Source organism: Micromys minutus, assembly GCF_963924665.1.
Source record: "Micromys minutus genome assembly, chromosome: 8".
In the NCBI taxonomy this organism is placed as follows: domain Eukaryota; kingdom Metazoa; phylum Chordata; class Mammalia; order Rodentia; family Muridae; genus Micromys; species Micromys minutus.
In genome coordinates, this window is record NC_137977.1 from 59,574,874 (window position 1) to 59,588,769 (window position 13,896).

Below are 13,896 nucleotides of genomic sequence, written 5' to 3' on the forward strand. Positions count from 1 at the left end.
GTTTATTTTTACGGCTGGAGAGATGGCTCGGTGGTTAAGAGCGCACTGACTGCTCTTCCAGAGGACCTGGGTTTGATTCTCAGCACCTTCCTGTTGGCTCACAAATATCTGTAACTCTAGGTTCAAAGGATATACTGCCTTCTTCCAGCCTCTTTGGGCACTAGGCTTACTCATGGTACACAGACATGAATGCAGACAAATCACTTTTACTGACAAGAATAAATTAATAAAATAAAGAGATATATTACTTTGAGTCGTGTGTTGGGTATGTATACCTGTGTACAGGTACCATTAAGTCCAGAAGAAAGTGTTGTAAGGATGTTAGCAACATTCCATGCGTTTGGAGTTGCAGTTGTTGTGAGCTGCCATGATGGGGGCTGGGAACTGAACTCAGATCTTCCGTAAGAGCAGCGCTTAGCTGCTGAGCCTTCTGTTTAGCTCTCACAGTAGGTTTTTGTTTGTTTCTTAGAAAAATGTATGATGGATTGGGGAATCCCATTTAAACTTTGTAGTATGTAATACGTAAGACCTGCGTTATTGAAAACAAATCTGACCAAGGTATGATGTTGATTTTGCAAGATAGATGTTAGACTTTTTCCCCTACAAATGCTTAAATGATTATTGTTAAGAACTATGGACATATTTTATGGCAGAAAAAAAAATCACTAATCCCGTACCCAGGTGAAAAGTTCTAAATCAGTTCTCTTACTAGCTGCTGCTGTCTGAGACTCCAGGCCCCAGTAGCTGGTGTTTCTGTGTGCTGAGACATCTATGCATGGTCTGGAGGCCTTGCTCAGTGGTAGAGTACATACTTAGTAAGAGAGATGACCCTGACTTTAGTCTCTGGCACATTGTATCACAACCACACCTCAGTTTCAGTTTTAAAACTAGCCATCACTCCCATGACAACATCTGAGATACATACCATTCTCATATGCATCTTAGAATATCCCTGTTTGAACTTGTCAGTTGTTTTTATTAAACTTAGGTTCCATTTACAGTGTCATCAGCTTCCTATCCAGGAGTCAGTAAGAGGAGCATGGTTTTCCTTCTGCGTTCATTAGCTTTGCTGTTAGCCAACACTAACACCCGCTTGCCGGTGGCTTTTGTCCTTGTCCAAGTGTCCCCCTCCGCCCCAGCAACCCAGCACTAGGTCATGGCTTCTGTCATTTAATCACTTGCTCCAACAGTAGTCTGTTCTAGGACATTTCCAGACCAGATGCTGGAAAGTTCTTGGGATATTATAGAAGCCAAAGCAGGGCTTCAGCTAAAGTTGACTTTGGTTTAGCAGCTGTGTAATGAAAGTCTGAAGATTATACAAGGACTTCAAAACAAGAAAGATCTGTTGGCTTAAAACACTGTTCATTTTTGAAAAACCATTCGACTGAGCACCATAGAATTTTGGTTTCTCTCAAGCACTGAGCTCTTCAGACTCATTTCCCTGATGACTTTGTATTAAGATAGTTCAATTAGTATTTTAAATTTAGTTATCATAGAAATTAACATTACCTCAAGTTCTTATTTTTTTCCTCTCTTAGCATTTCAGAAGTTAGAGAAGGAAATCACATTAGAACTCACCTGTTATCTGTATTTACAGGGAAAACCACGATTCGTATGTAGGTTCTCAGTGTTGAAGTGAGCAGAGCTAATAAAGGGCTGAAGAAGAGAGCTAGCTTGCCCAGTTTTGGAGGAATAGTTCTCAAATAGCACAGGTGCTGACTGCATTCTTCATATGATTGCATTTCACAAGTGCTCAGATTCTAATTGGCTAAGTTCAGGTGTGGTTAGTCTAGGATAAGCTGTTGGTACTTTGATGTTACTAGGGCCTCATCCATGAGAGTGGATTGGCACCATCCACTCTTGTCTTTCCAGCATTCCTCTTTGCTTCCATAACTGACTCTTGGCTTTTACTTTGTACTGTCTTGGAAATTTTACTGTATATGAGCGGTTAGGAGTACAGAGTCACATTTTACCCTGTTTTTACACCAGGGTGGGAAAATTCTACATACTGTTTTGAATCTTATTCTGTTTTTTCAGTCTAACCTAGGAGTCTTTGAATCCCAGTATTTAGAGGTCTTCCTGTTTTCATTTTAAAATAAAAACAAATAAATCCAATACCTACAACCTTATATTTTCAAAGGAAACAACTCAGTGGTTTTGCGTGTATTCACCATGATTCTGCAGCAACAGAGAAACCATGAGCATTGTTTATCACATTCTCACTTGTCCCCACGGGTCCCCTCTTTCTCCTCATGGCACATAGTCTGCTTTCTCCTCCTGTGAGTTTACCCATGCCGGGTGTTTTATACAGGGAAATATAATGGGGTCCCTCTGGGCTAGTCTTTTCTCCTTTCAACTTTGCATGGTCTGTTCAATTTATCCATTGTCTATTTTCTCTGGTGGGAGTTGGGGAGTGTGATAAACATTCTATTGCATCTAGAAGCCACATTTTGTACGCATATTCATCAGCTAATTGACATTGGTTTGTTTGTATTGTTTGCCAGTTGTATAAAGCTATGAAGATTTTCGTTGGTCTATCTGTCTAGGAGTGGAATTGGTAGAGCATGTGGGACCCTGGGCCTTGCCATTTCACAGTCCATGTCTGTGCACGAAGGTTGCAGTTTTCTACCTCCTTTCTCATTCCTTAAAAATTATTATAGGCATTTCTGATGTGAATTTATGGTATATTTTTCTCGGTTTGCCTATTGTCTTTTGTTTTTTATTTTAATTTTACTAATAGCATAATTTTGTTTTGGTAATGTTGAATTGTTTTTGCCCATGGCTTTCCTGGAACCTGCTCTATAGACCAGATTGTTCTTGAACTCACAGAGTTCTACCTACCTTTGCCTTTGATCTTGTTTATTTTATACAATAGGTCTTAGTGTTAGAATTTCACTTCTTCTAATAAGTAGAATTCTTAGGTATCAGATTTATTAATAAGTCTTTAAATTGTTTTATTGGACACTTAATTACACTGTCCTGGCTGGTTTTGTGTCAACTTGACACAAGCTGGTGTTATCACAGAGAAAGAAACCTCAGTTGAGTAAATGCCTACATGGGATCCAGCTGTAAGGTATTTTCTTACCTAGTGATGGGGGGGGGAGGCCCAGCCCACTGTAGGTGGTGCCATCCCTGAGCTGGTAGGCCTGAGTTCTATAAGAAAGCAGGCTGAGCAAGACAGGGGAACTAAGCCAGTAAGTAACATCCCTCCATGGCCTCTGCATCAGCTCCTGCTTCCTGACTTGCTTGAGTTCCAGTCCTGACTTCCTCTGGTGATGAACAGTATTCTGGAAGTGTAAGCTGAATAAACCCTTTCCTCCCCAACTTGCTTCTTGGTCATGATGTTTTGCGCAGGAATAGAAACCCTGACTAAGATAAACACTGAATTTGTGACTCTGTGTGTTCTGCCATTAGCAAAGTTATAAGTTATATTTTTAAATTTGGGTATGCCTGGCTCATTACACATACATAATACACACATATATCCTGCAGACTTCATTTAATGTTGTTTGTATGTATATGATCTCAGGGCTGCCCACTTGATGTTAGGTGACTGATTAGTGGCTTCATCCTTGGGAAAAGTGAGTTCTCCTTAGTTGCCTGTAGTTCTCTGTCTGGACTGAGGAGATTGTGCCCCTCCTTGCTAGCACACTTGCTGATGTGCTTTTTTAGATTATGTTTAGGCAGCCATATTGTTGAAGTGTCATGGCTGTCACTTCCCTGTCATATCTAGGAGACACACTGTACAGCAGATTTTCTTGTCCTCTGGCTCTTACAGTCTTCCCGGCACCTCTTCTGTGATGTGTTATGTGCTTTAGGTGCAGGAATTATGTTGTATCTATTGTGGGCTTCCACAAGGAGTTGCTCTCTGTATTTTGAGCAGTTGTGGCTTTCTGTTTTGGAGTCTGTATGCTGCAGAGAGAAGGTACTTTGGTGAGGGTGAGAGCTATAAGGGTAAATTTTAGAGTCCGGTTAGGATTATGCTGGTGTAATAACGTGGTGGTGGTGGTGGTGGTTCTCCCCAAGATTCCTGACCTCACTTGTCCCAGGTAGTTGTTTCCTTACTGCTGAGTGAGTCCTAAACCCAAGTTGTTAGTTACCACCACCAATTTTTCTCTGTAACTGTGAGCAGACTAGGGATGACAATTCAACAAATCCATGATAGTCTCTTGTCATCTCATATTGTATGTAGGGTACACTAGTAACGGGACATAGGCTCTCGCTGCGGGGCGGGTACGTGATGATATCAGTGGAAACCTAAGTGGACCCAGAGGTGCTCTGCTCCCCGTCTGACGGGAAAGCCTCGGAGGTGGGAGCAGCAGATGCCAAGCCCTGAGCCGGGCACATGCTGTTTCTGAGTAGGCCTGTAAACTGGAGGTGAAGGGACAAGGGCAGAGATGCCCTAGAAAGGAAGTTAGGATGCTCTGTTACAGTAGCCACGGGCAGTCATAATCCCTGTGTAAATGTTTTCAGATGGAGTGGTGGCAAGCCTATACTCCTGCATAGTTCGGAGAGGATGAAATTGAGGCGGGATTATGAGCTGGAGGCTATTTTGGGTTGGATAGAAAATTCAAAGACTACGGATTTCACTGTAGGCATTAGTTTTTTTCTTTTGCTCTGTATCAATACATGAGCTTGGAAAAAAGTATTTTTTTTCCTCCCCCCCCCCCCCCTTTTTTTGCTTGCTTGCTTTTTAAAAGCAGAGTGTTTTGCTATAGCCCTGTGTAGCCTGGAAATTTCTGTGTAGACCAAGCTGGCATCAAGTTTGGAATAATAATTTTGTCTTCCCCTCGTGAGTGCTGAGCTACCTACCCAGATGATTCTTCTGCCCTACCCAGATGGGGTAGTGGGCAGGCCAGCTTTTCAGATGCTGGTCTCCAGCACCCTTGGTTCCTTTCCTTCCCTGTTTGACAGCAGCAGGTGGCAGTAACAGGCCGATGGAAGCAGTAGCAAGTAGCGCCCTCTAGTGTTACAGCCCCATGCCAGTCTTGAGTATGGAGACCCTTAACCTTACAAATACAGTCCTGTGCTGGCCATGGTGTCAGGGCCTTGGCTTCTGGCGGAAACAAGTATTAAAGCTGTTATGCTAGGACCTGCAGCCCTGCGCCCTGACACTTGACAGTGTTATGGAATTCCTGTGGTGAGGAGGGCCCTCAGGTTCTCTTCACCCCTCTGCCCTCTTGTCTCTGCACCCACTTCCCTGCTCGCCCTTACTGCATTGGAATTGTTCAGTGCAGCTTCTGTTGATGATTTGTCTTCTGTTGGGACGGCATTCAATGGGGAACTGGAGCCCATTAAGGGCTATTCAGGGACAGGGCATGGCCCATGCAGGGACAGCTCAGGTACAGGCACCTCTGCTTCACATCAGGGTGTATGTGGGTAGATCAGCGTTGGGGTCACCTGTCCCTTTAGCCTTAGAGCAGCTGCTGCAAGGCCCTTGCAGCTTCTCTACCAGCTGGCAGGAGCAGACGAGGGACCTGGGTGTGTCTAGCAAGTGGTTGTGTGAGAGAGCAGTGCTGGCTTGTGGTTAAGAAGGTGCCAGCTGCTGGGGCACTCCTGAGATTCTTAGCCCCTTTTACTTTTGAGCTGTTAGTGGATGCTTTTGCCTTGGAACCCCGGGGTTAGTTGGGACTTCCTTGGGCAATATTGCTTCCTAGTGCCTAGTGGAATTCCTGTTGGGATTCCACTCACCTGTGTGTTGTTTAGCTGTCAAATCTGGTGCCAGGCTTCCAGTCTGATTTTCCAGGGGTGAGGTTGCTGCTGCTGTCCGCAGTGATGCCCTTGTCCCGAGTCATCCCTGCTGCTGCTAGGATAGCCTGCTCTACCGAAGTGGGTGAGGAAAGACCGGTCCAGAGGACTAATGGTCCTGATGTAACAGCAGGGGAGAAGCATGGGAAAGTGGTCTAAGCCTTTTCTCTAGTTGAGAGCCAGTTGGGATTAAATACACACGAACTACCATTTAGTAGCCATTACATACTTTTCTTTGAACTTTACTTGAAAATTTCCTTTGACTTGGAATTTACTTTGGACTTGAAACTGAAAACTTTGCCATGAAAAATTTCAGATTGATAAAAAATGATTTGGGTGAATACATGTGTACCAAATTGTCACAATTTGCCCTCTGTTGATGGGACAGCTAGGTTGATTCCGTGGTGGGATCCAGAGCCCCTGGAATATGGCCAGAAGGGGAGAACTGGGTCATAGGAGTTGTCTCTGGTTGCTGAGAGCTTCCACGCTGAGCCCCACAGCGGCTGCGTGGTTTACTCTCGTCAGCTGTCTTCTCCCCTCAGCCGCAGCAGAGTTTGCTGCCTTTGCTTTTCTTGACGTTGGCCATTGCAAGTGGGGTGACAGGGAATCTCAAAGTAGTTTTAGTTCACATGTGTTTGCCAGCTAATCAGAAATATTCAACACTTAAAATGTTTTGTCAGGTTTTATATTTCTTCTGAGAACTGTGTATTCAGATGATTGGTTGACAGATTTATTCTCTGTCAATTTCTTGTGTTTATAGGTTTACTTTTGTAGTACTTTTAAAATTATTATTAATTTTCCAAAAATTGTGAATAGATGTGGGTGTGTGTGGTTTTGTCCATGGGTGCAGTAGCCATAGGCCAGAAAAGAGCATTGGGTTCCAAGGGGCTGGGGCTACAGGCATTTGGAAGCCACTCAGTGGAGGTTTGGAGAAGCAAACTCAGGATCCCTGTAACAGCAATAGAGAAATATACTGTCTTGTTTTTGTGTGTGCATGTGCCTGTGTGTGAGTATCTGTATGTGCACCCGTGTGTGTATGCCTGTGGGGTGTGTGTGTGTGTGTGTGTGTGTGTACATATGTATGTGTGTTGCATGCATGGATGTGCATATGTGTGTGGGGTACATGTCCATGAAGTGAGAGGACATTGATGTCTTTTTTTAAAATCACCCTTTGCTTTATTCCTTTGATCCTGGGATTCTCATCAAGCTGAGCATTTATTAATCTGGATAGGCTGGCTTGCCTCTACCCCATTGCCCTTGGGTCACGTGATTACTTTGACATCCTGCTGAACATGCACAGTTGGCCTGAGGTGTCACACATGAGGGTTGAAACAAGTACACTGTTCTGAGTCAGAGTTGGTGGCCTTCCCTCTGCCCTCCCTGCAGCGTATCATTGCTGTTGTTGGCGATCAGGGGCGAGCTCAGGTTAGAGCGGATCCTGAGAGCAGAAGGCTGCTGCTCCTCCTGCCACACACCAACAGACCAATTGACACGGGAGCTGCAAGGTGGGGAAACAACGGCACGCCAGGTCCAAATATAAGAGCAAACAAACAGAAAGGGGCTTAATATTTTGGCTTGACTTAATTCTTATCTTAAGCATTTTTAAAATAGCCTGAAAGACTTGAATATGTAGATTTTGGCTGCATAACGAACAGATGCTATGGAAAGAGCAGTGTGTGGTCTTCCAGACTGACCGTGACTCTGTCTCCCTCGTGTCTTCAGGGATACTACATATGAGATATCAGTGGAGGCCATCTCAGCAATGATTGTCTTCCTTTCCTGCCAGCTCTTCCACAAGGAGGTTCTGCGGAAGAGCATCAGTCACAAGTACCTGATGCAAGGTCCATGGTACGTTATGTTTAAAGTGTCCCTCGTAAGGAACAGCCACTGCGATATTTAATCTGTTATTTCTAGCATCATCATCTCCTGAGTGTTGTCGTTTTACCTGCTGTCATCTTTTCCTGTTCTGTTGTTACCTCATTTCCAATCCAAGACGAGGCCACATTCTAGTTCCTGTTCCCTCTGTGTTCTGCTTCATCCCCTGGTTCATTGGTGCCTGTAATGGTTGTTTTGCGGGCTAGCCTGCTGTCTTCTCCTCCTTCCTCCTCTTCTGTCAAGTCCTCTGTGTGTTCCACCTGCACCCGCGTCTTCCTCTTTCACCAGCAACTTGGAATCCCCTTGTCCCTTGGTATCAACAGGGAACCGACTAGGATACCACAATCCGAAAGTCTTTAAAACTGCAGCCCAGGCACATCCTCCTGTATGCTTTAAATCCTGTCTACATGACATAGTTTCTAACACAATGTGAATGCTTTGCAAGTAACTGATATACTAAATTGTTTGGAAAATAATGAGGAGTATAAAGTTCAGTATAGATAAGATTTTTTTTCTGAGTATTTTTAATTGGTGATTGGTTGAAATAGTAGATGCAGAATCTGAGAATGTGGTCCTTCTGAATTTGAAGGGCTGACTTCTGTGGTCTGTGTCTGGTCACCTTTTGTTGAGACTATGCTAGTGGCCCCTCACTCTTCTAATTTAATAAGCATCTACTTATTTACTGCATGCTAAATACATGTTGGGCTTCCTCTGTAGCAGAGGAAATGTGGATAAAAATACCTTCAGTGGACACAACACCCTACTTTCTGTTGACATAATTTTCCAAAGGCTTTAAGGCAAGCAGGTCTTTACAATAAGTTAGTCTTTGTTAGAGTTATTTGTGAATTTGGTGACACAGCTGCGGGTAGAGTACTCGTCCATTGTTATGAGTGAAGGGTGTTGTCCATGGCTCTGTCTCCACTGTGCTTGCCTTGTTGCCATGGTTACACTGCAGCATGTTCACAGGCTCCTGGAGAGCCCTTTGGGTAAGTCACACAGAAAAGAGACTCCAGTGCTCAAGGTTAAGACTGCATCTGGTGACCTTCTTCCTGGGAGACTCCCAAGGTATCACAGTGCCTTGTGCCGCAAGAGGCAAGCCAGTCTGTGGCTCTCTCTTACTGAAGAGCTACTGGGATTCTCACATGAGCTTCAGACTTACCTTCCGACCAAACACCATAGTGACTTTTAATTTCCACCATCCTCCTGCCTCATAATGAGGATTAAACTCTGGTGTGATTGCAAAAGAGACAAACCATACTGGGGCCTGAGCAGATGACGTCTGAAAGTCACTGACGGGGAGGGCCCGGGCTTTGGAGACTCCTCTCTAAACCCAACAGTGATGGAGGAACCTGGCCTGCAGGTGATGGTGTTAGAGCTTTGACTAGAAATGTATTTACGGTGCTAGAAATATAAAGGTCATATTTTCCATGTTAGTCTTTGGTTTTTATAGTATCATTATAATGTCAGCTATTTAAGCAGAATATTTCTCTTACTGGTTCTTTGATTTATCACAGAAGCCAGAGTCATCAATAATACATGCAAAAATCTACAAGTGGACCAGAGAGTATAGAAATTATCTTGTCACCAGTAATTGACTAACCAGTAATTAAGACACGAGTCTCATTGTCATTTAGCTCTTGGGTTTCTCTGCCGATGGCGTACAACCTTCCTTCAGTTGGCAGCTGCACCACGTTGTCCACTACGTTTATAATTGTTTGCAGTTTTCTGTAAATTACAAAGGTAACCGATGCTTACGCTTTAGTGGTTTGATTCATGCCTTCGGGTGTGGTAGAGGCAACGCCGGGGTCAAGGCTCGAGTCAAGGTGTGAGGTGCTGCACTTTCCCTGAGGTAGCACTAGTGACAGGCATGTTCTGTGTTGTTCTGCAGACTTAGGTGACTCCATGTATGGAGTTTGATTTCTCTTTCTTTTACCCTTTCTATGTAGTCTTCCCTACACCAGCAAACTTGTGAAAACCTTATTGTATAACTTTATCAGACAAGAAAAGCCACCTCCGCCCGGAACCCATGTCTTCCCTCAGCAGTCGGATGGGGGAGGACTACTGTATGGACTGGCGTCAGGAGTAGCAAGTAAGTCCTTCCAGCCTTCACACCCTCTGCCCTGGAAATCTCTTCTAACTGACCACAAGCACTTCTCTTCACCTGGCTGCTGCCATTAGCCATTCTAGTGGGTCACATGCACAGAAATTAAAATGTTAATCCTTCCATTCTCAGTGGTGATTCCTGTTAAATGTATGCAAATAGTGAATATATTATCTAACGGTGGAACCTAAGTTTTCAAGATGGATGTTTATATGTAAATATGGGTATTGTACAAGGTCTGGTTATGAAGAGAAAGTAAAGTTGGATGCCTTGTGAGAAACATCTTTCTGTTTAGGCTCTGTTGGTTGGGGTTTCATTGCATAATCTCAGAGCTTTGTTCAGTGACAGACTGGGAGATGGGGAAGAGTTTGTAAACTGCAGCAGCACGGGATGGAGTTGAAGAAAGGCCCCTTTCTCCCTCACCAGAGGCATCATTGCTGCAGCCCAGTTCAGAGCTGGAGGTGGGGCCAGCACATGGTGCCTCTGGGCTCCCTTCTGAGAATGGGGGTGGGCTCTGTGAGCTAACACAGCTGAGAATGTGGGCCTCTTATAAAGAAGTAACCTGGCGTGGGGCGGTCTCCTGCCTGCATCAAGGCCTTACTAGGCTTATTAAATTACAGTATGTGATGCAGAACTACAGAGCACTGAGTCCCAAAAGAGTGTCCCCGATGGGGTATGGCTGTGGCATCTACTCCGAGCACGAAGTCACGTGGATGGGAGTGGGGAGCACAGCATAGCAGTTTGCTTTACCATGAGGCTTGCCCAACTTCTCACTAAAAAGTCTCAGGCTTCTTCTGTGATTTAAGCAGCTGATCGGTAGGCAGCTGGACTTCGTAGATTGGCCTGCCTTTGTCCCACCCTACAGTGCTGTCTCAGGTGAGGCCTCTGAAGGCAGCAGCGCAATGGCTTTCTCATCTCTCAGGAAGACATGACTAGTCTCTTGGTGTTTTCCTTCCTTCCTTCCTTCCTTCCTTCCTTCCTTCCTTCCTTCCTTCCTCCCTCCCTCCCTCCCTCCCTTCTTTTCTCCCTCCCTCCCTCTTTCTTTCTTCTTTTCATTATCATCTATCTGGAATGAGTACTTGGCACCTGAGTTTTTCCTAGTACTCTAATGAAATTCATTAGTTACTTTCTTCAAAACAGTGGTTATATACTTGGCAGATTTTTTTGTCATTGTCTTAAACAAATAAATTTGTATATAGTTTAAAATTTTTAGTTACCTGTTATATGAGGTGTCTTTGGTGTCATTAGTTTGCTAAGTACCAAAAGCCAGGCATTTTACAATTTAGATGGTGTCCACATGGCAGGCACTCCCTCCACTGCACTGTCTCCTAGTCCCGGCTTACTGTCATTTTATTGTGATTGGACTTTTCCTGGTTGTAAAAAGTCTTTGCTCTGTACCATTGTGTGCATTGTGTGCTTTTAAAAATTATTTCCTTCAAAGCAGAGTGTGTTGTTTTAAAATCTCAGCTAGGAATAGTGATGGTGGGGTTGGTCTTGTGTGCTGTGTGTTCAGAGGCTGAGTTCTGGACCCCCAAATCAGGTTGCAGTCTGGATGTGGGCATTGTACTGACCAATGGACTATAAAGAATGCTCCCCAATAATCTGATTGGGCAGTAAAAGGCTAGAGCCTGTGACTGGCCAGAGAGAAGAAGATGGGCCTGGAGTAAAGGGTCTCGGGGACCATGCGAAGGACAGTGGATGGAGGTAGAAGAAGGAGGTCTCTGTGAGGCAGGACGAACCATGAGAACGCGGCCAAGAGAAAATCACACCAAGGACACATATAATAGAGCAGAGCAAGATTCAGCTGCAAGTAACTCAGGGCCTATGGCTGTGCTGTAGGTTAGAATAGCACCTGCCCATTTAGGATTACAGCTGGTTAATTAAAATACCAGGTTTCTGTGTCAGCACCCCCGCCCCCATAAAATTACTTTTATATAGTGGTTTGTCAATGCTGGCAGGGCAAGAGAGAGGGACCTGGGTGCTGACGGGTCCTGAGCCACCACCCGGGAACCTCCTGTGTCACTCTAGTTCTTCCAGGTCATCTTCGTTCTCAAGAATGTCACACACACACATGCAAAGAGACACGGGTCCTCTCCAACCCCTCCTTATCCCCAGCATGGGCTCCACACTTGGTGTCTTTGTCTTTCCTTTTCATAACCCACGAAGTCTGGCTAGTGCTGCCGAACTGTACATGCTTCTGCTCCTCAGATACAGGCGGACTGTGGCTCACCGTCTTACCATCTGAGAGGAGGGAGGTGAGCCTGCCTGTGTCTGAGCTCTGTTTGACTCAGCAGCCTTTGCTGTCTTCCCTGTTGTTTTTCCTTCCTCCCATAACGTACGTTTATATGTTAGGAGTGGGAAGGCTGCTTGATTTACCAGCTTCCTGGGCTTTTGTTTGTTTTTGGAGACAGGGCCTTGCTGACTATCCCAGGCTGACTTCTAACCCACAGTCCTCCTGCCTCTGCTTTCTGAGTGCTGGGACAAACAGGCAAGCAACACCACGCCTGGCTCTCAACATAACATCTGTGGATTGTCAGTAAATACTTGGATTAAATGAAATGTTAAAAGCTATTGTGTACCTTGGAATGGTGGCCATTTTGTTTTTAGTTCCAGAATTCAAGAGGTTGAGGCAAGAGGATTACCAGAAATTTGAGCCAGCTACAAATGTGAGGTCTCATTTCAAGGACACAGAGCAGCAGCCATGACAGCCAACAGCTAGTTTGTGTCTGTGCTGAGATGTGGACTTTGTAATTGCAACGTCTTCTGTCACTCTGAACCCTGCGTGTTTCCTTTGCAGCTGCTTTACCTGTGTGATCCCATCCCCTTGAGTTTTCTTTTCTCATATTTTATGTTGTGCATTTGCAAGGATGTACAGAGGTGGGATGAGTTTCCATCTATCCACAACTTGTCTTTAGGGATGATCGACATTTGCTGTTTTAAATGTTATCACTCTTCTCATTGAAGAAAGACTTTTTATTTGGAAATCAGTTTATAAGAAACCTTCCAGGAGTAAGACAGTACAAAACCCACTTCTTCCCATCCCCCACTCTCGGTTTGCCATTGTATTCTCTGTCATCCGCTCTGTACCGCACTTGGTCTTTAAGCCTCTCGAAGGAAGGTTTCCGACAGTGCGGCCTTACTCCTCCAGGAGCATCGCAGGTAACCCATTCGTAGTGGACAGTGAGGAGGGGTTCAGCGTTAGCTCATCACAAGTGAAGAAATGAAAGAAGTCTCCTTTATGAAGTGCTGTTTCACTTAACTGTGGTACTTGAGTTCGGCTTTGATGCTGATCTTATGTGAGCCTGGCTGTGCTTGCACTCGCTGTGTAATCCGCGTGAGTTCACAGCCTCCGCCTGCCCCAGCCTCTCAAGTGTCGGTGACCAGTGTGAGCCTCCACTGGTTCACAGTTAGGTTTCTTACCATTGTTTTGCCCTCTGTGTATCTTTCCGACTTAGTCCCCGGATGTAGTGCTTGCTATTCTTTCTAGAACACCCACTCCCTCGTGGCTCAGGTGCTAGGGCTCAGAGGAGGAAACACGCTGGAGGAATTGCTCATACTGCAAAGATACAACTAGAGTTTTGTTCGTTTCTGTTATCGAGAGTAATGACAATTCACATGTTGTTTTCTTTAAAAGTTTTTCAGATGCATCGAGTGTGATTTCAAAAACTGGCTAGAATGAATTGTAAATCAATATAGTACTTTGTTATAATACATGCAGATAAACCTATATTCACAGTTTTATAGTACAAGAAATTAGAGCACTATACTGTCAGCATAGACAAAGACTCAACTGATGTATCACTGTTTTGGAATGAGTGCTTCCATTTTTTAAAGTTAATGCTAAATTTGCACTTGATTTAGCCTTTAAAAAAAAAAGACATTTATTTATTTATTATATATGAGTACACTGTAGCTGTCTTCAGACATACCAGAAGAGGGCATCAGATCCCATTATAGATAGTTGTGTGAGCCACCATGTAGTTGCTGGGATTTGAACTCAGGAGCAGTCTGTGCTTTTAACCACTGAGCCGTCTCTCCAGCCCCTTGATTTAGCTTTTAAGCTAATCACAGAACTCTAGAATCACTTGACATACTTTTAAAAAAATCTATTCATTTGTCTGCCTGTCAGCATGGTAGCTAGATCTTGGCATTCCTAACATATAATATGGAGT

At 44.4% G+C, this 13,896-nt stretch overlaps 1 protein-coding gene across 2 annotated transcripts in view; it reads left to right on the plus strand.

Annotated features, from left to right (window-relative positions):
• Positions 1 to 13,896, plus strand: part of DYM (dymeclin) — a 246,867-nt gene that overhangs the window by 44,043 nt on the left and 188,928 nt on the right. For both annotated transcript variants that reach the window (XM_080920012.1, XM_080920013.1), the window contains exons 7-8: positions 7,471 to 7,596; positions 9,570 to 9,712. In XM_080920012.1, the coding sequence (XP_080776138.1) occupies positions 7,471 to 7,596; positions 9,570 to 9,712 (269 nt within the window). The remainder of the gene's footprint in view (positions 1 to 7,470; positions 7,597 to 9,569; positions 9,713 to 13,896) is intronic.